Source organism: Thamnophis elegans, chromosome 7 (assembly GCF_009769535.1).
Source record: "Thamnophis elegans isolate rThaEle1 chromosome 7, rThaEle1.pri, whole genome shotgun sequence".
Taxonomy (NCBI): Eukaryota; Metazoa; Chordata; class Lepidosauria; order Squamata; family Colubridae; genus Thamnophis; species Thamnophis elegans.
In genome coordinates this window covers 25,418,678-25,443,102 of record NC_045547.1, presented here as the reverse complement: position 1 = coordinate 25,443,102, position 24,425 = coordinate 25,418,678, and the positions used below count along the sequence as shown (strand labels likewise).

Below are 24,425 nucleotides of genomic sequence, written 5' to 3'. Positions count from 1 at the left end.
GTAGACATTAATATTCCTTTATTTCTATCACTTATTGTATCACCTTTTATTGATAAACTTTTTCTTTCTTTCCTGTCTAACTTCTAATTATGTCACCTGCCTAAAAAAAGAGAGAAAAATGGAGAGAAGGGGGGGGGGGGTAAGGGAAGGAGGGAGGGAAAAGCTACTCAAAACAACAATAGAAAAGCGGAATCATCCACATCATCTCTTGTAAACAACTAACAATTATTAAAATACAAAAATACTGAAAGTGAAAAACATAAGTTGAAAGGCCAAAACTAACCAACAATTAAGAGCTGGTGAAGAGATGTAGAAAAATGCTTCTTTTCTGCTTAGAACAGCAATGACCATCCCTCTTGGAAACCAGAGGTTACATTTTGTAGGCAGGGCAATGAAAAATGGGCAAAACCAGTATTTTCTGGATTTTTCTCCCTTATTCCACCCCCCCCCCGTCCTTTCTTAAAACTACATTAAGCCCATTCTGCAACCTAGCCACAATTTTTAAAAAGTTTTCTACTTCAAAATGAACAAAAAAAATGTGATTAATCTTTAGTAATAAGAGATAGTTGTAGGTTCCCCTTTGGTTTTGTTGCTTTTCTAGAAAATGTAGAGACCCAAAACTATGTTGGAAGGGATTTTGCTCATGGCAGGACAGATGATATTCCTATACATTATTCTTACTGATACATTTTGCATATCAGATGACTACAAAGGGCCGAGATATTCTTTTGACACCTATTGTCTATCTAACTGGAAGAGAAGCCACTTGGCATGCGCATGCACACTGGGCAGCTGCTCTTCCGGTTTCCAGTGCTCCCGTGCGCAAGAAGACCAGCTGGTTGGCATGCCGGAACCTGGAAGAGCAACAGGCGATGGCTCACGTGCCAGGAGAGATGGCTCTGTGTGTCATTTCCAGCAGGCATGCCATAGGTTCGCCATCATGGGACTATAGCATCCAGTCTTTAGTATGTACTGAATTGATTTGCTGGGAATTTTAGTTGTTGGGTTCTTAGTGCACTGATAATGATGATAATGAAATGTCCTCAGGAAAACAACCAAGCTCAGGTGACACAAGAATCCAACATCTGAAAAGACACCACCCCAATGTGTGTAATGTTTAAAGATTCACTATAAGTGAAATATTGGAACTCCACTTAACACATTACAATTCTATAGCTTTTACTGCCATGATGCATGTAGTAAACTGTAAAGCATCTGATAAACTCTAGACCGAGCATACAATTTCAATCTCTTATGGTGTAATGTTCCAAATAACTCATGCATTCAGAATCCCCAAGCAGAAAGAGTTGATCTATGGGTGCTGTACCTTTAAAGGAGCAGTCTCTGAATAAACAACATATTTTGAAGAATTAGTTCAACACCAGAAGTAATTTAGTCTTTTATAATTTAGCAATAAAATTAAATCTAGCTATTATGACATTTGCTGAATTTTCAAAGTTTGGTTGTCATTTCCTTGACAGTTTCAATCTGAGTGCCATTCAATCTAAGTACCACTGGAAGCATCAAATACCATCTTTACTTGAAATACTTTTCTGATTCCTAATTCCGGCTATACCCCTACATCCAATATTTTCCTTTTCTACCTTCCCTATCGTTTTTTTCCAAGGCATGCTAATTTAAACAGCAATTCCTCACTAAAGCTGGACTTACTGGCAAAGGCCTTTTAGAGATCTAGAGTTGCTATAATTGCCTTGCTTCTATTGTGCTGCTCATTAAGGGCTGCTTGGCTCCTACTATTGACAGACAGAGCATATAATCACCTAATAACTGGATAACAAACCCAATTATAGGTTATGATCACCATCAGATAGTGTAAGACCAGAATTACTTCCTTTGAACATATTTTCCACATTTATGTAGTATAACTCACCGCAGAGAACAATTTTTCTAAATATTCTACAAAATGAATGGCAAGATTTTTTTTTTTTCATTTTTCCTTTCATGCCATAGCTGTGGGTAGAAATTTTCTGTATTTATATTTAGCATTTCCTTTATGGCTTTCAATTACCTTTTTTTTACATTAGTTCTCGTGGTCATCTCTTTAAGCACCATAATTACAGCTTTAGAGGGGCAGATTGAGAACTTTTATGTCTCACTTTCACTGAGTAACTTTTCTGATATTATATTTTGTGTCCTGTGGTACACAAATTTCTTTTAAATAATTGTTTAAATAATTAACTGTTATTTCCTAATAATTCAATGCAATTTCTCATTGTAGCACTGTAATTATTTTTCACAATCACAAATAAAAACTAGAATCAAATGGAAGATCTTAGGCTTTATAAAAGAGCTAATTAGTGCCAACAGGTAGATACTATAATGTCTTTGATCTCACTCATTAATCCAATCTGTTGCCTCAAAAAATCCATGATCTGTTCCCATCACATGACTTTCTATTTTCTGTTTTGTTGGTCCAGGGACAATTGACTATTTCCCTCCTTACATTTCATAGTTTTCTCAGCAGGTGTCTTGCTATTTCCATAATTGTTTAATATCATTTGCTTTTATTATCTATAACTCCCAAGATTACTCTTGAGTATACCTCCTCCTTAAATGATCAAATTTTCTAAGATTTCTCTAAACTTCTTCAAACATTAACTATTTTTATTTTCTTCTAATGTTCCCCCATTTGTTAATATTTTTGAGAGAGATCATCTTTGTTCCTTGCAGTTTGCATAATTACCCATCTTTCTTGTTGGTTTTTATCTTTGGTATTTTTTGCCAGGATAATACCTGGCTCTGAAGGGCAATTATTGATTTCCCCTTTCAAATTCTAAGAATATACCTGTATTTTCCTTTGATGATGTTTCATATCTCTTTCAATAATTCCTCAGTTATCTTTTTACATAAGATAAGCACTCTTAATCTGCCCCATAGTTAACTTTTTATTATAGTTGCATGACCTCCAGAGGATAAGCAGGTGGAACCTAGCTAGAAGCTAAATCTATATTTCCCAAAACTACCTGATGGTTAGACTATACTAGTATTTCAAAATAATATCATGGAAGAAGCAAAGGGAAACCACTTCTATACAATTGCCAAGAAAATTGCATTAACATGCCTATGAAGTCACCAGGAGTCAATTTGAAGGTGATTGCCCTTTAAAAATATTTAAATATGCTTGTATAGGACAATATGGGCTGGTCAGATCACTACTAATGGGATAGAACTACGTAAAAGCTTACATAATAGTTTCTTTGCCAATTTCTGTTTCCCATCAGCCTGAATATTTTATGTCCATTATGAAGAGGCTCAAAATAAATAGATGGGTTTCTAACCAAGCAGAAAATAAGCTTTGGGCTTTTTCCCTTATCAGCAGCCATGCCACCCCTTACTCAGTCTGGTTTGGCATCTGCCTGTCATAGGAGAGTTCCATTTCATTATGAGACCTTTCCTCCCGACTTTATTTTTGCAACTGAGACCAAGGCACTTGACAGTGGTACCTTGGTACTCAACTGCTTTGAAACTCACTGAATTTGGTACTCAACACATTTTGACGTGAACCATTTTGTCTTGGTGCTCATCGTTTATTTACTACTCAATGCACAAGCTAAAACATGTCAGTGTCAGGTGACCTGTGACTCACCATATTATTCCTTATAGGAAAAATGTGTTAGGTACTCATTGTGCTTCCTGGAACCAATGAACAATGACTGTCAAGGTATCACTGAAATAACTAAGTGAGGGACAATGGAACCAACCAATGGGACATAGTTAATTTTAAAAGGATTTAAGGCAGAGATGGTATTCAGCAGGTTCTGACTAGTTCTGGAGAACTGGTAGCGGAAATTTTGAGTTGTTCGGAGGACTGGTAAATACTACCTCTGCCCCGCCCCCATCAATTATCTGCCTCCCGAGTCCCAGCTGATCAGAAGGAAATGGGGATTTTGCAGTAACCTTCCCCTGGGGCGGGGTGGGAATGGAGATTTTACAGTATCCTTCCCCTGCCACGCCCACCAAGCGACACTCACCATGACATGCCATGCCCACCAAGCCACACCCACAGAACTGATAGTAAAAAAATTTGAATCCCACCACTGGCCTAAGGAAATGGCACAGTAGAAGCAGGCAGGGATCAGTCCTCAAAACAGGGTGAAGAAATTGAAAGAAATCATCTTCATGGCTCAGGCCAAAGTTTAATCCAATTGAAAAATCTGTTTAGAAATGATGGTGTTTAGGAGAAGGGAAGAATTTTTTCTCTCTTACAACCAGACCTGCTGTCAGCTACACTCACCAAAGACCTGCTTCTGATTCTCCTATCCCAGATTTGGTATCTTTGTGGGTATAGTATCACTTGAAGATTCAGGCTTAGAGGGCTGGATAACCACTCAGTACTTCTCTATTCAATTTCCTTGAAACAACGTGAAATAATAAAGTATACTATTTGTATTATTTTCAGGAAGCCTGATGGAATTGGCTGAAAAGGATATTAATATCTGTTCTTATTTTCCCGAAGCTAATTGTTATATCCTTTCAGATGAAGAGCCTAGGAATTCTCTATTCTTCAAAATTTTACTTCAGGCGCTTCTCTTCTAATCACTTAATTTTTTTTCATAGACATTGTCCTTTCCTCATGCAAAGAACTGTCCTTAAAGTCCCTTTATCAAATATGGATATGAGGACACTGGGAGTTTTTGTTGGTTTATTGCTTTTTATTGCTTTATTATTGTTTGTAAACCACTCTGGGTTATGATATGCAAGAAGGGTAGTTATATTGATCTTTACATAAATAAATAAAATTTTAAAGAGGATATTGATCTAGCTTCTCCTATCTTTTCCAGGAAAAAAGGCTATTTGTAGTACAGGCAGTACAAGTAATCACATTATAGTATAACTCCTACATTCAACTAATGGACCTTTACATCTCTGTCAAGTTTAGCTTAAAAAAAAAGTATTACAAGATGTCCAGAGAAGTACCATATTTTTCAGACTATAAGACACACTGGACTATAAGACGCACCAAGATTTTGAAGAGGTAATTTTTTTTAAAAAAAGTTTTTGCACTCTGCAGGCCTCCCAAACCCTCTGCACACCTTGTTTTTTTGTGAAAAACGGGGCATGCAGAGAGTTTGAGAGGCATGCAAAGTGCTCCTGGGGCTGGGCAGGAGCAAAAATGAGCAAAAAATGGCCCATTTTTTGTGAAACCAGGCCCATTTTTTTTCTTTCCAAAAAACAGGACATGCATAGGCTTTGGGAGGCTTGTAGAGTACTCCTAGGGGCTGGGGGTGGGGGGAAATGAGTTAAAAAACAGCCCATTTTTTTCCTCATTTTTGCCCTCCCTAGCTCCCAGGAGCACTTTGCAGCCTCCCAAACCCTCTGCACCTCCATTTTTGTGCAGGGGGTGGGGTTTAGGAGGCCAAAAATGCTGCATTCAGCATATAAGACACACCCAGATTTTCACCCTCTTTTGGGGAAGAAAAAGGTACGTCTTATACTCAAAAAATACGGTAGATGTAATTCCAAAATACATCTATAGTATATATTCCAAAGACTCGAAGGTAAGGGTGATGAAGAGTGAAGATGTTATTATGTAGCTCTTGCATCCTGCTATGGCAGATCTGGGCATTTTACAACCCTGGGGCCATAACTGGCCCTTTGGCTGCCCCTGTCTGGTTCAAGTGAGGTAAATCAGAAATTAGAAATCAAGCATAAATAAGTGTATGAATGCACACAATGCAACTGTGTGCATTCATACACTTTATTCTGAAGGTGGCTTTTTTTCCAATCTAGGCATGTCCATGTGTGCCTATGCACCTTTGCAGCCTTATTGGTTCAGCCCTCCACAAAAGTCAGGGTTTAATCATATGGCCCCTGAGAAAATTAATTGCCCAATGCCTACCCCTATATTATGGTCTCCAACTAAATCCTTAACTCAGAAGTGGAAGAGGTGGACCTGAAGTGTCAGCAGTCAATCAGACATCTGTAGTCACTGAGTCTAAGCAGCTGAAATAATGAGGGGCTAGATTTTGGGAGGACACTAGTCCAAGAACCTATAAGCAGCAACGCAGGCTGAGACACAGAGATCAACACAAGACCTGAGAGGAGAGGACACCAATACCTCTAATCAAGCTAATCACCACCTCCAGGCCCTTGTTCTCTGTTGAAATAACTTTCTGACTTCAATCCTGGGTTTTTGCTAGTTTTGTTCCTTGCCCTGCATTTAAATCCTTGGCTTGACATTTCAATTGGCTGGTTGAATTCTCTGGTGTTCCTACCCTGGACTGTAAGAGACAACATTTGTATTTCAACCTCTGCCCTTTGTCCTGCTGACCACTCAAATCTGAAGTTAAAACGTTGGGCTCTGGCAAATCACTCACTCCATTACCAGCTGTTATCGGGAAATTTACAACATGGTAGTAAAGCCTTTCAAACCTGTAATTACCTGGCATTTTGTTTTGTCTGGCAGAGGATTATAGCCAGGGGAGACAAAAGTGATCACCGTAATGTTCCCATATGTATGTGGGTTGTGAGCTTGAAACCAACACCATACTTAGAGCTACTGACAAAAACAAGTTTCAGTTTGGAATGTCAGTGGTTCTAGGCACTCAGTGACTGAACTGTAGAAATATCCAGTCTGTATCAGGATTCCGAAACTAGTTTGGATTTTCAGCACCATCACAATGCCTAAATATTGGTGAGTTACACTGCAAATCTGAGCTCTGCTTCATTTCTTGTCATCGCTCCTTGGGAGCTCTTGATGATGAGAATAATAACGACATCATTTCCTGGCATGGATTCTGCCTAGGACAGGGGTCAGCAACCCACGGCTCTGGAGCCGCATGTGGCTCTTTCATCCCTCTGCTGCGGCTCCCTGTCTCCAGTCGGCACCACAATTTTGAAAGGAGGTTCCGTTTTTTTTGGGGGGGGAGCAGGGCACATCAGGAGATACTATCGCAAGGGGTGGGTTTTCCAATCAGCTCCACGATTGATAGGGCTTTCAGTTAGGGAGGGCAGAGGAAAAAAGACGCTGTGCTAGAAGGAGACTCTATGGTGGGGAAACCAGACTTCTGTTCGGCTCCAGAATTGAACGGGGGGCTTCTGGTTAGGACCTTTGTGGCTCTTTGAGTGTTTAAGGTTGCCGACCCCTGGCCTAGGAGGAGTCAGGGCTTTTGCTGGTAAATTGCCTCACAATTTTGGTATTGTACTGATGTTTCGGGAGGAGAGCGTCTTATCCGAGTACTTCTGTGAAATACTAGACTCTCCATGGTAAGCAAATTCTCAGTGTGTAATTGTGCTACTTTTATAAATACATTTTATTTATTTCATTTTCATTTTCATTTTATACAATCACTTATATACTGTGCGTAAAAAAAAAGAGAGAAAAAAAAAAACCCAACATGACACTTCATTCCCCCATACACCCTCTCTTCTCCCCCTCCAACTTTCATTTCACCCCTCCAACATTCCCCTCTTCTACTTCCCTTCCCCCTCAGACATCTCCCCCTCCCTCCATCTCACCCTCCTTACATTCCCTCTCACTCCCTCTTTACTTCTCCCTCCTCTTTCCCTCTTCTCCTCGCTTTGGTGTATCCATACATTTCAGTTTGTTTTTAAAAAAAAAAAAAAAAAAAAAAGAGAAAGAAAAAAAGAAAAAAGAAAAACGAGCCGCAGTATACAAGTGAATTCTTATTGTTCTAAGAATTGAAACTGTAATTCCACCCTCCCCCCTCCCCCCTATAATCCCCCCTCCCTAACCCCCTTACGGCTTCGCAGGTCCCATACCCGGCATAATTCTTTAACAAGCATTTGAGTATAATAAGGCCAGCTAACTTTAAAATTAAAAAAAATAAAATAAAAGTAAAGCCAAAGAAAAAAAAAAAGAGAATAGTAAAAAATACAAAATAAAAAAAAACACACACACACACAAAAAGAAAGGAAAAACAAGAAGGGTCAATAAACCCACTACGTTAACACAGCTTCCCATTATCTGTAAATCTTAAACAATGTAGCTCATTCCAAATTTCGGTTATTTTACTACTTGCAGGGTTTCAAACTGTATTAGAGCCAGGTAAGTTGATCAATTAGGATTCCCCAACTAAAAGTCTCATTGCTTTGTCTATCTATTCAGACCTTTAATTTATCTCTTTTTTATCCGAATATCGAAACCTTTCTATAAAACCATTAAACTCAAGTACTTCTTTCATTTTTCATTTCCAACACCTCCCTTTCTATCCTTACCCACCTCCACATGTAAATTTTTTTACCTTCCACCCTGCCTTTATCCATATCCACATATATATTTTATCCGCATCCATTGCTCCTCCCATATTTACTCCACTTTCCTGAAGACTCTCCGACCAATCTTTCTTGACCTTATATTGAAATAGCAACTCAAACAAACATCAGCTTGCATTCTAGCCCCAGGTAGTCTAATTAAGCTTTCGCTACCCTTCCCTCTTCCACGCGCCTCCCAACTCCGTTCGTCCCAGACCACAACTCAAAAAGATCGCAATCTCCGCTCTCCTCGCCTAGGAAAATAATTCATGCGCAATTTGAGTTAGAGTTCAGACAAATCTTATATACAATATGTGTCCACAATCAGCAACGCTTCTTTCAGTCTCCATGTCTCATCATCGATATACAACTTTCCCATTTTATCCCAGACGGAAATCATAAAGCTTTAAGAACATCGCTAAGTCTTTATTCTTTAGTCTTCTGCCCTTCCGGAAGAGGAAAGCAACACCCTCCGCCTTGTAGCCACGTGTCTCGCTGTTTGTCTTCTCCTTCTCCTTGTCTCTCTCCAGGTCCGGATGAATCAGGAAGTCCCGCCTTCAGGGTCTCGTAGTAAAATTCTCGGGCTTCACAGACAGAATTAATGCGGTGTTTTTGGTTGCCAAATGTAACTGTAATACCAGCTGGGACTTCCCATTTGTATGGAATCTGAGAATTTCTGAGTTCTTCGGTTAAGAAAGCGTACTCTCTCCTTGTTCTTAATATTTGAGATGGTATCTCTTTAAAAACAATCAAGTCCTGTCTATCAATTCTCAACCTCTTGCTGTAAAGCCTCTGTATTATCTCATTTCTGGATTCCCTTGTGGTAAAGTATATAATTATGTCCCTCGGAAGCTGTCGCTGTTTTGCTACCCACGAATTCTGGCGGTAAATTCTTTGAATCTGCCAATCAAAGTTAAATCCCGGACTTCCCACCAAGCGGCTGAAAGCCTCAAAGAAGATCTGTTTCAAATTCTCCTGTTGGTTTTCACGCAATCCTCTAACTCTTATGGCAAAGGCAGTCTTATTATAATTTATCATGACAAGTTGTTTTTGAGCATTTTCAATTTCCTGTTGTAACGTTTGAATTTTGGATATCAAATTAAGATTAGTTTCTTCCAAAAGTTCCAATTTGTCCTCCGTTTCAGCAATATAATCTGTCATGACTGTCATTACGCCGATCATATCCTTCTTTGCCTGAGCAATTTTAGCATCAAATTGATCATATAAATCCGATATCAGTTGATTAATTTCCTGTCTGAAATCATTAAGCGTTTTGAGAAGAAATTCTTGTGTTAACAAATCTCCCGTGGAGGGTGTAGGAGGCAAGGGTAGCGGCTTCATAGCAGTTTTTGGAGATATGTTATTAAGGAAGCGCTTCTGTTTAGATTTGGGAGCCATTCCAGAGTAAAAATAAAAGACAAGCAATCAAGCGAGCCAAAAATCAAAGTCTCTGCTCCCCTCAGTTAATCTTTTAGCAATTAGTACGGAGAAGCCTTCAGGAGGGTAGGGCTGACTAAGTACGTCACATCAAACACAAAAGCTACGAGATCGCCATCTTGTGACGCAGCTAAAAAAGAAAGGGAGCCTTTTGCGAAATTGAAGCTGGTATTTTAGATAGTAATAGAAGAAATTCCTCAGGAATGGTCCCCGCCCGGATTGACTTTTAAATAGCTTAGCTTTGTCCTGGGGGGGGGGCAATCTGCCTAGGGCTGCAAAAAAGGCAGCGCGGAAAAACTGGCCGGAGTAAAGGCTCAGCTAATGTTGAACCTCTTCTCCATTCACAGCAAAAAAAAAGCTATGAATTACAAAGAGATCCTAACGACTGACCTTCTCCCTGCCCCTTTCTGCCAGAAAGGGGAGATATCTATAGATCTTATAAGATATACGAACCAGAATCCTGACAGGAGCTTCGTTGAGCTCCCGACGGCGGCAGGCTCCTCCCCCCGAAGCCCCTGTAATTGTGCTACTTTTCATGTACAGAGGAATGGAGTCCTGCCAGCCACCAGGTGTAAGGAGCGAATAGTGATGTCTTTTCATCTACCTAAGCCCATAACTCTGTAGGTTTCTAGGCAGACTTCAGTTGTATTTGTCCCATAACACACTGCACTCATTCTTTAAGCTACTCTCATTCCATCCAGTACCTGGAACCTTACTCTTACTTTGCACTAGTATCTGGAACCCTGCAGTGTATTCTTGCAGTCAATGCTTGCCGTGCCAGAGCTGATGGCTCTCACAGGTGTCACTGGGATGACAACATCTTCCAAATTAACCTTCTGATGAGCCATGAATTTAGCAGCTATCCAAGTAAGGATCAGCCTGGGTCAGTCCGAAAACTACCCACCTGATTATCCCTTAATCACAAAGCTTATAAAGAAATCCACCCTGGCCCAATGATGAGACAATCTTATGGTCTCATAAAGATATATAGTTAACTCTGAAGGTTAGCAATCCATATTTTTCAGGCAATAAGGCTAATGCTCAATGCCAGACCACCATTGCTGTTATGATAGCAGCTTCCGCAGGGTCTTCTGGGACTTCCATTTTAACTGGTTGTTTATATCTTCAGCATTCCTGCCTTGGGAAACTCTAGTTCCCAATCACTTCCTGTACCGAAGATCAAATTATTATTATGATATTTGCATCCTAACGATAAGCACCCTGGTGCTATGAATGAGGAACAATGTGGCACCTGCTGCCGGTGAGACTAGCAAAGGTGTTTAAAAACATGTCTGCCAAATGATAGAAATTTACCATATTTTTCGGATTATAAGATGCACCTTTTTCCCTCAAAAAAGAGGCTGAAAATCTGGGTGCGTCTTATACACTGAACACAGCATTTTTGCCTCCCCCAGCCCCCTTCAACAAAATGGCTGTGCCTAGCCACTAGGAAGCTTTTAGGGAGCTTCAATTTACGCCCCCCCCCCAGCTCCCAGGAGCACCCTATAGGTTTCCTAAAGGCTATCCATGCCCTTTTTTTAACGAAAACGGGCCCTTTTTGCTCATTTTTGGCTACCCCCCCCCCAGGAGCACTCTGCAAGCTCCCTAAAGGCTATTCATGCCTTTTGGGGGGGGGATGGGCCTGTTTTCGCGAAAACTTTTTTTTCCCTCTTCAAAATGTTGCTGCGTCTTATACTCCAAAAAATGTGGCAATCAAATACCAGGCACATATTATCACATGTGGTGGACATGTCCAAAGGCAAAAAAAAAAAAAAGGACGAAAATGCATACATACATGCTAAGAAAAAACGTTAAAACAACATATAGATTATAAGCCAGAATTATTTTTGTTAGGCATAATTACCAGGAAAATGTGACAAAAAGAAATGTATATTTAATATTACATGTTTTGACAGCAGCAAGAATTGTATTTGCACAGCACTGGAAAAATGAAGAAACACAGAAGAAGATATAATTAACAAAATACTAGACTGTGCAGAAATGACAGATTGACACTGAAGATAAAAGAAAAAGAAGACACAGAATATTTTCCAACATGGGACTTGTTTTACCAATGGTAAAGAGAAAATGTATAAATAAACTACTGTATTTTTTGGACTATAAGACGCACCGGAGTATAAGACACACCAAGATTTTGAAGAGGAAAACAAGAAAAAAAAGTTTTTGGCCTCCGCGCGTGCAGTTTTTGCTCTCTCCAGTCCCCAGGAGCAGGCCTCCCAAACCCTCTGTGTGCCCCAAACCCCCCGTGCATGCCATTTTTGCTATCTCCCGTCCCCAGGAGCACTCTGAAGGCCTCCCAAACCCTCTGTGCTTCCTGTTTTTGTGAAAAATGGGTACATTCTTGACAAAAACAGCTGCACATAGTGGGGTTTCGGGGGATCAAAATGGTCATATTTGGTGTAAAAGACGCACCAACATTTCCACCCTCTTTTGGGGGTGGGGGATGGGAGTGCGTCTTATACTCCGAAAAGTACGGTATATTAAAAAAGGAAAGAAAATACACTATCAAGCAGATGTCTACTCACCAGCCAGAGTAGCCCAGTAATCCACACTGGCCACATACATCTACTTCAAATGCATCGCTTGAAATCATAAGCCTCTCCAACAACAGCATGCTGGCTCCATAACCTATCAAGCAATCTCTTTCCATTTCTCCCAGACGTAGTCCTCCATCGCGGGATCGGCCTTCAGTGGGCTGCCTTTAAATCAAGATGTTTGTAATTATTTTATTTCCAGTGACACGTGCAGTTATGCTTCAGCAATATGTATACAGGTAGACGTCGACTTGCTACCATTCTTTCAGTGACTGTTTGAAGTTACAATGGCAGTGAAAAAGTGACCTACGACTGGTTTTCACACTTACGACCCATGGCTACATGATCAGAATTGGGGCGCTTGGCACCTGGCATGCATTTTTGAGTCACACTATCCTGGGATCATGTGATCACCGTTTGTAACCTTTCCCCAGCTGGCTTCTGACAAGCAAAGTCAATAGGGGAAGCCAGATTTGCTTGAGGAGTGCATTATTTACTTAACAACTGATTTGCTTAAGAAAGATGGCAAGAAGATTGCAAAATGAGACAAACATCAGTTAACAACTTCCTTGCTTAGCAATGGAAATTTTGGGATCAACTGTGGTTGTAAGTTGAGGACTATCTTTATAAATTGTGTCTTTCCTTCAATTAGCTAAGGATCTAGCAGTAGAAATAGGAGAGCATCTGATCACCTCTATATAATGCAAAACAGAATACTTTCTTCTGCATAATTTATTGGACATATCCATTCAGTGTGATTTGGAGTGATCCGATGGTCTAGAGGTAGCGCTTTCGCCTCACAATCAGGAGGCTGCGAGTTTGATCCTGATATTTCTTTCTGGGCAAAATGAGAATATATCTACTGAACAAAAACTCTCCATTGGTGACAGGAAGGGCATCCAGCGAAGTAAACACTCAGCTCCATTCAGTTGCCCAGACTCCACCCCACAAGGGATTATGGGGACATTAAAAGGTGATGATGATTCATTCAGTATATATATATTATTTAAAGAAACTAGAATATAATGTAATATTTAGTTTTTTAAGACTTCAAGTCCAACCTCAGTTTGAAGTTCCTTGGGTGGCGCTTGGTCAATTATACTCACTCTGAGCTCTTCTTTTCTCACAGAGGTTTTATCTGAGGGAAACTGGAATTAAGCTTTGAGTGGAAGTGGAAAATGAACTTCTGGTTACTGGCACACGCAGGTGAACCAGCCAGCATGTTTTCCAGTTATTGCTGAGCATGCACACACACCAATTAGCTGGCCGGCACACATGCTCACTCTGGAAAACGGAAGACGAGCTCTTCCGGTTTCCGGAACTGCCGCACGCACACCAGCTGATTGTCACATGTGCATGTGTACCCGGAAGAGGAATGGGTGACACTGCCAGGCGACATAGCTCTGCGTGCCACTTCGGTATGTGTGCCATGGGTTCGCCATCACGGTATATATTATTTTGTTTTGTACATTTCTGTCCTTGTTTCCATCATACCTGGTAAGAACTGCTCTGGGTCCTCTAGCTCTTGCATGCATCTTGTCCAGCACCATGTGCTTCAGTTTCTGATAATACACGGGGCCAAAATAGATATAGGCTTCTAAGGGTTCCCTGAGAAGGAAATTACATAAAAGCAGAGAAATGAACTGTAAAATTATGCACGTCAGAATTTTACAAAAATACATGACGTTTGTTAGGAATATAATTCTAACGGTTGGGTTGGCAATATATAAATCATGTAACAATATTGTATCTGTTTCTTTAAACATGCTGTAAAATGTGATTGGTTGCTGTTTTCCTCAATCGGCCATAAGAGGGAGCCAGAATGACTGTTAGCGCTCTCTCTATTCATTAGATGCTGGGCTGATCTGATCCGAGTGTTTTGGAAGCTGGCTGTTAGAAAGTGCCATGAGCTATTGTAAGTTTTGCAACTGTTAGCAAACTTTGTGAATGCCGAACTGATTATATGATACTGGACTATGTTATTTGGATTATCCCTTAACTGAAAGACATTGATGACTGACTGTCTTATCCATGTATGACTTGGACTGTTTGATGGACTCTGATATCTCTATTTCCACGAAAGTAAAAGCCTATTTAAACTGCAGTGTCTCTGTATGCTAGTTTGTGTGTTCTCCAACAAACTCTAACAACGCTTCACTGAAAGTACTTGCTCTCCCAACAGGGAGCTTACCTAACAACTTTAAAATAACTGGCATCCAGAATAATGGTGCCACAAATGGAAAAAACTGCTGGTAGATAACTTGGGGTTACCCCCCCCCTTCATTACATCTTAGCCAAGTCCCATCCTCACAGAAGCCAAAACTATAACTGTTACTCAATTGAGAGAGAAAAACAAATATCTGATAAAAGGTGAATATTGTTATCTAAAAAGAAAAAAGAACTAGCTCAGTTCTTTCTTTCTTTTTTTTTTACATGAAGGAAATTCCTGAAAAGGACTTTTAGTGTAGCTACCAAAGTGGAGGGCCTAAAAATGGGACCCCCGGAAATAAAAATAAGTGGAGAAATAAGTGTTAAGCAATGGGGACAAATTCAATTTTCCCTCTTCCTTCTCCCCATTATTGTGGGATGCGGTACAAATTCCTTCCTTCCCTTTTTTGTAATCACCAACTCTTCTATTTTCCTAAAAAGTTTAAAATTTTTTTTAAAAAAGATCTATTTTACTGACTTGCACACAGAAGTATAACATAGGGGTGGACAACTTGAGCTCTGATGAAAGCATCTAGTGTCCAACATCTTGATCAATATTACTGCAAATCAGTGGCACCATTCTATGGTAGGAATCACACAAAAATATAGCGTAAGGCCTTAAAATAGAATTTTGTTTAAACTAAAAGGAAGCCACCTGCTGCGGGCTACTGAAATTTGCTAACGTAAGAGGGAGAACAAGCAGTTTTTAACCAACAAAGGCAAATTACAGACGTTCATTAAATATGTTGAAGTAAGATTTAACATCTCAATGCATTGGGTCTGGAAAATCATGTCAGCTTTTTTTAAAAATGTTCATTTCCCTTAAACCAAATTTGATTTAAGATTTTTTTTAAAAATCCTCCATACTTGGAATAAGTTGGTGTCAATGGTACGTTGGTTTTGGAAGGAGGGAGTAAGAAATTTAAAATCAGAATGAAGATAAAGACACATGTCACATGGCTCCATCCTGTCCTTAAGACATCTCATATTCCTTTGAACACCACAACTCCGAAGATAGTTTAATCAACACAGCAGGAACCTCAAGGATCAGTCAGCTCTGCCAGACTGACTCAATAATTCACAAAAGCTCCAAGAGAAAAAAGCCCCAGTTGATTAACACCTGCCTCCAATACTATATTTTATATGACTTTATACAATAGAAGGTTACTAAACTCCTCCTATAAAACATCTATCATTAGCAAAATATTATGAGCAAACAAGACTTCCTAACTCGGAAAAGTTTTGTTTTGTTTTGTGAGATGATTTGGGGATAAGGGGTTAAAAAAAAACCTTTAAAAATGGGTTTTTATCTTTCTGGGCGTTGATGACAAGAGGAACTGATGTAATTACTACTTAATACAATAGGATATTGGCTATGTAATAGTATACATGTGATTATATGTTATGAAAATGGAAAATAAAAAAAGTATATTTAAAAAAAACCCTTTTGAAATAGTTCATATAAAATTTAGTACACATTATCATGACATGTATCATCAACACATGCAGATGAATTAAAAACTGGAAGTGCCATGTCTTGCAATACCCTTTCAAGGTCTTCTTACCCTGTGATGCCAGATGTTACGTAATCCTTCCCCAAATAGTTATAGCCATAACGAACAAGATCTTCGCATACGTCTTTAACTTTACTGCCACCGAACGCCGTTCCGTAATGAAATCTGCCATCTAGGACGCCAGCTTTTCCTGCCAGAAGTTCAATGAGTTTTCCTACCTGGGCAACACAGAACAGTGATAATGTTTCACCACAAGCAACCTGTGGTAAGGTAGTGGAGTGTTGTACTTAAGGTACAACAGAAGAACGGAAGTGTTGCATTTAAGGTATCTTAGCTCTTGGTGTACATTTAGTGAACGCCAGAGAGAACACTTGGTCTGACCAAGATTGCTGTGGCCCGCCACTGGAGCTGGTAGCAGATTCAGACAGTGAGGAGGTTGGGAAGGAACATGGGCCAGTTCTGGAGTCTGGGGAAAGGCTCCAACAAGTGCTCTGCATCAGAGGCAGAGATGGGGCCAGGGCAGTCTCACAGTTATCAGCTGCCTTCAGAGTCAGACATCAGTGAGGCAGACAAACAGCTGGAGTCTGTTCCCAGTGTATGCATGTGCAGAGTTGCCAGACGAAGGGAACAGCTAAGAAACAAGGGTCGACTTGGGAGTAAGGCCACAGGTGGACAGTGAATGGCCCCTCCCATAGGGAATAAAAGACGAGTGAAAGGGGAGGAGTGTATGCATGGAGACAATTAGTTCATTTCTACATTCTTGCCAAGTATTGTGGCATCTGAAAGATATCGACCTGGCCACTCTCCAAGCCTGATAAAGGTTGGTAATTGTGAACTATCTTGAAAGATGGTAGGAGAGGAAAGACTTTGCTGGAGAGGAATTCACTGTAAATTAAATAAAAGGGGTTTATTAGGACGAGACTCAGCTGTATGCTGCTGGGGAAGCCTAGGTCAGAACAAAGTAATATTTAGCTACATCATCTTGTATTCTTTTACTCTATTTCCACAGTTTTATCCATTCTCCTTGGGCAATATAACCAAGAAAGTCTCTTTCCTAACTGAGCTTGTTACAAGTTTATGATGATGATGATGATCTACAAATAGCTATATTTCTTTACCATTTTTAAAAAGGAGTATAGAATCAGTGAGCTAAAGCAAAACTATGAACTGGGGCTGATCAACCAAGACAGAGAACAAGAAACCTGGGATGCCCTCTCTGACATTTAACCAATGTTTTATAAGCAACAAATCGAATTAGGCAGAAGGCAATTAACAAAGGCTACGTAATGCAGAATCCAACACATTTATGTTTGATCAGGCTGGCAGTAACTAAGAGAAGCACAGATTCATTTTTACCAGATTCTTCCACCAAAGCAGCTTCCAACTGCTTTATGAAGATACGCATTACTGATAAATAATTAATGTAAAGGTCCCAATAGATAAGCATAAACCTGGAAAATATTATTGGGCCAACCCGGTTTCTTTCAGCGAATAGAAAAGCACAGGCTTTCAAGATACATAATGGGCTGCACATTTGTTCTACCCTATGAAGAATAATGTAGAATATGGGAATTGACATTGCCAATAGACAAATCTATTAAAAAGGATAACAACTGAGCATTAAAAAAATCAATTAAAATGAAACACAGTTATAAGTGTATGCTGTTACATACCGTCATACGTGATGGGAAGCCATGGGGATTCATGATGATATCAGGACAGATTCCTGAATCACAAAATGGCATGTCTTCCTGAGGTACAATCAGTCCACAGACTCCTAGAACAGAATGCATCTTTCAAAGAAAAGCAAAGAATTCATACTGTACATCAGATCAATAGCGTAGTCCAATTCTTATCCTGAGTGAAGAATTACTGGGCAAATGTTAAGTTTTATGTTAGAAAAAAGTGTTAAAACATTTCCTACAAAAATATTCTTATGTGCATGAGGGCATGAGGTCTTAACTTAGAGAAAACCTAGTAGTCATAAAGAGCTGACTAAAAATAATTTAGTCAACTACCGTATTTTTCAGAGTAGAAGATGCTCTGGACTATAAGACGCACATTAGCTTTAGAGGAGGAAAACAAGAAAAAAAATCTGCCTCTGCCTCCCAGAATCCATCTGTTTTCCGCTAGCAGCAAACATCCTGGGCAGTTTCAGCACATTATCGTAGTCCTGGCATGTGGCTCATCAGGGCTCTGCTCTGTTGTGCCCACCACCGGTCCACTGAGCTGAGCTGCTGCCGCTGCCAGGAAACATTGGAGCAGCTGAGCAGCTGATTGGTGCTTGGATTTGCCTCCCAGAATACCGCCGATCAGCTGTTCTAGGCGGCAGGGATTGCCAGCAAATGGGCGGCGGTGGTGGCAATCCCTGCTGCCTAGAACAGCTGATCAGCACCGCACCAACACCATCTCCCCCCACCGCAATATTTGCTCTATAAGACGCACAGACATTTCCACCCACTTTTTTTGGTGTGTGTGTGTGTGTGTGTGTGTATGTGAAAAATACGGTAACTGCCTTACTTTTGAAGGGAAAGAAGTATAGTATAGTGATCCTGGGACTTGGTCAGAACATAAACCAAAGAACTAAGCTCACAGGGAGTAGGGAAAACATAACAAGGCAAGATTTAAAAAAAAATGATTTAGTGATTAGATTGATAACCTGTCTTTCTTCCTCAAGGCAGTTTACATGATGATTTTCCTTCATTTTTAACCTCCCAATAGAGACCAGAGACTGACCTTAGGACACTCAGTGAGCTTCCATGCTAAAAATGAACTTGGAATCAAGGTCATTCAGTTCTTCTCTAATACCTTAACCAGTCTATGCAGTCCATACAATTTAATTCATAATTAAGTAGTGATCCACACTTTAATTTGGTAAGATTGCCAAAAACAGTTGAAAGCCACATTTCAAAAGGAGCAACTGAGCTACCACAAGGTTTGATAAGTACAAATAGATCAATGGTTAATGTATAAAAATGAATGGCCATGAGGAAAATGCATGTAGTCCATGATAGACAACTGGCTATTTCTTAGCAAACATGAAGTTTGAGAGAGAGAGAGAGAGAGAGGGAGAGAGAGAGAGAGGGGGGGGAGGGAGGGAGGGAGAGAGAGAGAGAAAGAGAGAGAGAGAGAGAGAGAGATAAATACAGATACAGGGGATGTTTACCAAGATAATTGGTTCCTATGTACATCATGTATTCAACACCTGCTTCACACAGGCGCTATTTATTTATTTTGAATGCATAGAATGATCCGCTTTGGTCAAATCTACACATTTCCCTTCACTAGGAACTTGCTTGGTCTTATTATGCTGAAAGGGCACCTATAAGGCAAAAATTAAATCTGGGCTGACTTAAAATTACTTCAGGCACTGAAACTCTTTTATATGCCAAGACGGTTCCCATAGCAGACAGCCACTGTGTTGTTTGTTTTGTGTGAAAGTGAATGATAAAAGATCCATGAAATCGACACAGAAAGGCAGAACAGCAGAAAGAACAGAGGCCTCTCCATCATAGCAGCTTCTACCCTTTGCTGACTTGTATAACAATGGAATCGAGACGTCCAACTGCAGATCTAACACAGCTGTGCATTTCATTAGATGAAGAGCACTAGTGACACAAGTAAATAATTAACTTATTCTGGTCCGCTGACTGTGCTTATGAGACCAGTCATAGCTGACAGATTTTAATACAAGTTAAACACAAAGAAAGCATAATGAGATTAGACGTTAAAACAAAATATTTAGAAAGACTCATGTGGGGAAAAGAAACCACTACTTTTACAAGACGTCTTTAAAAGTTCCTATTTTCAGAAGCAAGTTAAAATTCTTAATTCTAATCAAACTCTAAAAAGTTAGTCCATTGGAACCTAACAAAACATATACATTTATAAAGAATTGATTAATAGGACTTCTGCTTTTTTGTCTCTAGATTGCTAACAATATTTTTTTCAGTCTTAAGAATATATTTGCTTCATTATTAAGTTAAAATGTTATTTTAAACTACCGGGTTTACATATTACTTTATACTGAAGGCTTTCTAATACAGAAAAATAAGTCATTTTCAATTTCTACAACAAAAGTAAAAGTTGAGGCACAAAAACTACTCTATGTATATGAATGTTTAAAGAATTATTCCACTACATATTCTACATGCGCACAGAACTTTGAATATGTACAAAAAATAGCTAAAGGGGACAACCATTATATTTAAAAAACAAAGTTTTAGATTGCAACGCTATCTTTCAGTGTTTTGGAAGTAATTTTTTTTCAAAACCAATGGCATGTAATATCAATTATACTTAAAAAAGAAAATCAGGTTTATATGAAGGTACACCAGATTTCTATTTCAATATAATGCTCATTATAAACTAGAGTACCATATCAATAGATTATATGTATTTTGCATGCCCCTGATTTCTGATGAAAGTACCCACTTTTTTTCAGGAGCACATAATTAAGATCTATGTTTTGACAAATAAGTCTTTGTGTAGCATACTTTATGAATATTTTCCCCCATTCCAACTATTTCAACAGAGGAGAATTGATGAAAAACAGAACTGGTTATTTGACTATTAACACAAAAAGCAAAATCTTAAATGCACTTTTAAATTAAGAATATTTTGACATTTTTTTTAATGAAAGGGGTTCTTCATTTGTCTTTTTTATTGCTCTCAAGGATAGATGATTTTGTGCACTTAAAAGAAACTCACAGGGATATGAAATGTTACCCTGACTGATAAAGGAAAAGTTATTTAAATCAAAGACAATTGGAACTTCTGAACTGACATTGGTGAATATGCCTGTGGCTAGGATAATGGTTACATTAAACAATCTCCTTTATTTAAATGTGCTGCTCTTCAGATCAAATGCAAAAGAGATGCTTTCAAAGGTGACGTAGCTTAAGGAAACTATCTCTTTTCCTGGTGTCACACAAAAACTCTATCACATAGGAACATGTATACATTTCAAGAGATGGCACTAAGGTGCCATGATTGTGTCATACTCTGACAGCCCCTCCATATCTCAAAGGTACATTTTATTGGAATTAGAATAGAATAGAATTATTTATTGGCCAAGCGTGATTGGATACACAAGGAATGTCTTTGGTGCATATACTCCCAGTATACATAAAGAAAAATAAAATAGAATACATTTATCAAGAATCATAAGATACATACTTAGTGATAGTCATAGGTTACTAATAAGCAATCAAATTATACTAGGAAACAAATAAAACAATATAAATTTTAAGGATACAAGCAACATGTTATAGTCATAAATGGAAACAGATAGGTACTTGGAAGGAAGAGAAGAATAAATAGTAATACAATCTTAGTAAATTATTTGACAATGTTGTGGGAATTAGTTGTTAGGCAGAGTGATGGCATTCAGGGAAAAACTGTCCTTCTGTCTAGTTGTTCTGGTGTGCAGTGCCCTATTGCATCATTTTGTATTATGTATTATATTATTAAATTATATTATGTATAATTTGTATTATGTAGTTATTAGGAAAAAGTAATTCTTTTTAAAGAAAGGTACAACAAAAATGACCCCATTCTCCAAAGTACCTTTTCAGTTCTATATAAGAAAAGCTGCACATGCAGAGTTGTTAATTAGAAGTCTGGTTTGGGATAGTGTATGTGAAGTCCTGGTTTTTCAAGCCTAAATACTCTGTAATTTTTCCCATGCGCAAAATCAAAAATTAGTCCATGTTTATAATGTTTCTTTTTTAGCTGTTAAAATCTGTACTACTCTGTAACCATGCAAAAAAAGGCAGCAAGAACAAACCGATACCCATGGAACTAAATAGTAAAGCACTTAAAATTCAGAAAGACAAATAATCCTATGACATTTAAACCCCGATTAAGCTCTACAGTATAAAGAATGTAGGCCAGGCCACAATTAAAAGATCAGAAGCCACAGCTGCAGTATTATCAGTTTCTATTGAAAAGATTAAAAATAGAACTTGCCATTAGGACAGTATCTTCTAGATATTTAGTGTAATTTTAAAGCTTTATGTACCATGTTCAACAGAAGATCTTTTATTACATAGAATTTACACTGCATCTCCCACTATTCTGTTCTTAAAATTCTGCAGCATATCCTCAAATGTTTTTCATTTAATATGCAGACATTTATATATTTTAAAATATTTTAAAACACATATTTCTTAGAAATTTATTAATTCCAATTAGTATTAAGGGTTCATGATAATCTTCATAGCCACCTTCCCTTTTTTCACTTAATTTAGAACAGTACAGGTGGATTTATTGAATCCAGTTTATTGCTATACTTCGGTATGAAACCCCCCCAGAAACCAATGGTTTTCCAGATAGTGGAAACTTTTTGCCAATATGCATAAATTCCCCTAACAGAGAACAATTGATTTTTCAATAGTGAATAATTTGCTGTTCCGTCATCTCTTTGGACAGAATTTAGATAAACAGAACAAATTTTAACCAATAAATAATACATAAGGAACTTGATTAGCCTCTTTATTAAAACCATTCCAAGTTAGAGGAGGCGCTAAAAGACAATGCCTCTTATAGTTTGGTTTCCCATGAGCTGCTGAATGGCCTGATGTGATAAATTTGCATAGTCTAAAGGACAAAAAGAACTGATTAACTGACAATTTTACAATGCTCCTAGAAGCAGTTACTGTACGTAAAGAAATACTCTTAAAATACATATAGGGAACTTAATCATGACCTTCAGCAAAAAATGGTTTTAAAATTTAAGCAAAAATAGGAGCTTTTTATCCTAAAATACATTGTAGGAAGGGGAAAAGTAAAGGGGGGATAATTACTGAAAAGGTCAGAAGGTTACCTGTTTGCTTCTTCAGTCAAAATGCTCATTTGATGTTAGAATAGTAAGTTAAATACCTTGTTAAAGAAAATATGACAAAAAGCTTGAAGGTTTGAATGGACTTGCTTTAAATAGTATGTTGAGTGTATGGGAGTTGGCTGGACTTGAATGAATGGCCCACTTTTAGTAATTGTTACCCTTGTATTTTATATGTTTTAAATTTTTACGTGGGAATTGTTAGTGTGGATAAATGAGAATGTTTGACTCGGAGGACCTGCTGGGGAAGGCGGGGGGTACCGGGGTGGTTGGGGGGACCATGGACATGGGAGTGGGTCGGAGCATAGTGGTCGTGACAGGGAGAGGCAGATACGGCGGGGACCTTAGGGCTGGCCATTACCGGGGAAGGAGGGTTCGCTACATTACAGAGATCCCTCCTTCCGGCCCTAGGAGTCCCACTCCAAGACCAGATGGCGCGAGTAGTCAGGACCCTGGTCTCAGGCTGTTGTCGCTAAATGCCAGGTCTGTTGTTCACAAAGCTCCCCTCGTCCGGGACTTAATTGTTGACGAGAGGGCAGACCTGGCATGTATTACTGAAACCTGGCTGGGCACAGAAGGAGGAGTCCCCCTTGTAGAGATGTGCCCAGAGGGATTTCAGGTGCTTCATCAGCCGAGAGCCCAGGGAAGGGGTGGCGGTGTGGCTATTGTAATCCGGGAGTCTCTGTTACCTCGTAGGGTCCCTGCTCCGGAGCTTGTCGGGTGTGAGTCTCTGCTGATAAAGTTGGACCTCAAGGGTCAAGTGGGTTTGCTGCTAACGTACCTGCCTCCCAACTGCGTTGCAGCATCCCTCCCCTCGCTCCTCGAGTCAGTAGCCGAGCTGGCGGTTGAGTTCCCCAGGCTTATAGTTCTGGGGGATTTCAACTTGCCATCGCTCGGTGAACGCTCTGATGGGGCGCAGGAGTTCATGGCTTCCATGACAGCCATGGGCTTGACCCAAGTAATTCGGGGCCCAACCCATGCAGCGGGTCACATGCTCGACCTCGTATTTCTCTCGGAGCAGTGGATGTGTGATCTTGGTCTGAAGGGTAATGAGATCATACCCCTGTCGTGGTCAGACCATTGCCTACTGAGGCTTGACTTCCGGAGGCCAAACCCCCACCGTAGGGAGGAGGAACCGACCAGGTGGTTCCGCCCCAGGCGACTTATGGACCCTTTGAGGTTCCAGACGGAGCTTGGGGTTATTCCTGATACTCTCGCCCACAGTTCGGCGGAGACTCTGGCTGCCGCCTGGTACTCGGCGGCGTCGGAGTCTCTCGACCGGATTGCGCCACTACGGCCCCTCCGGGTCAGTGGATCCCGGAGAGCTCCCTGGTTCACCGAGGAACTCCGGGAGAAGAAACGCCGGAGGAGATGCCTAGAGCACCAGTGGAGGTCCGATAGGTCCGAGGCGAACCGAGCACTCTTGACTACCTGCACCAAGGACTATGTCCGAGCATTAAGAACCGCAAAAAGATCATATATTTCTGCCTTGGTTGCGTCCGCCGAGTCGCGCCCAGCCGCCCTGTTTAGGATAACCCGCTCCCTCCTCAATAGGAGGGATGCGGGAGACCCCTTGCAGGGTAGGGCTGAGGATTATGCTCAATTCTTGGCGGACAAAGTAGCTCGGTTTCGATC

At 39.8% G+C, this 24,425-nt stretch overlaps 1 protein-coding gene across 1 annotated transcript in view; it reads right to left on the bottom strand.

Moving 5' to 3' along the window:
- POLR3B (RNA polymerase III subunit B) overlaps positions 1-24,425 on the bottom strand; it is a 79,632-nt gene that overhangs the window by 6,521 nt on the left and 48,686 nt on the right. The window contains exons 24-27 of the mRNA XM_032221573.1: positions 17,623-17,726; positions 16,001-16,167; positions 13,722-13,835; positions 12,219-12,392 (exon numbers count right to left, since the gene is read on the bottom strand). Of these exons, the coding sequence (XP_032077464.1) occupies positions 12,219-12,392; positions 13,722-13,835; positions 16,001-16,167; positions 17,623-17,726 (559 nt within the window). The remainder of the gene's footprint in view (positions 1-12,218; positions 12,393-13,721; positions 13,836-16,000; positions 16,168-17,622; positions 17,727-24,425) is intronic.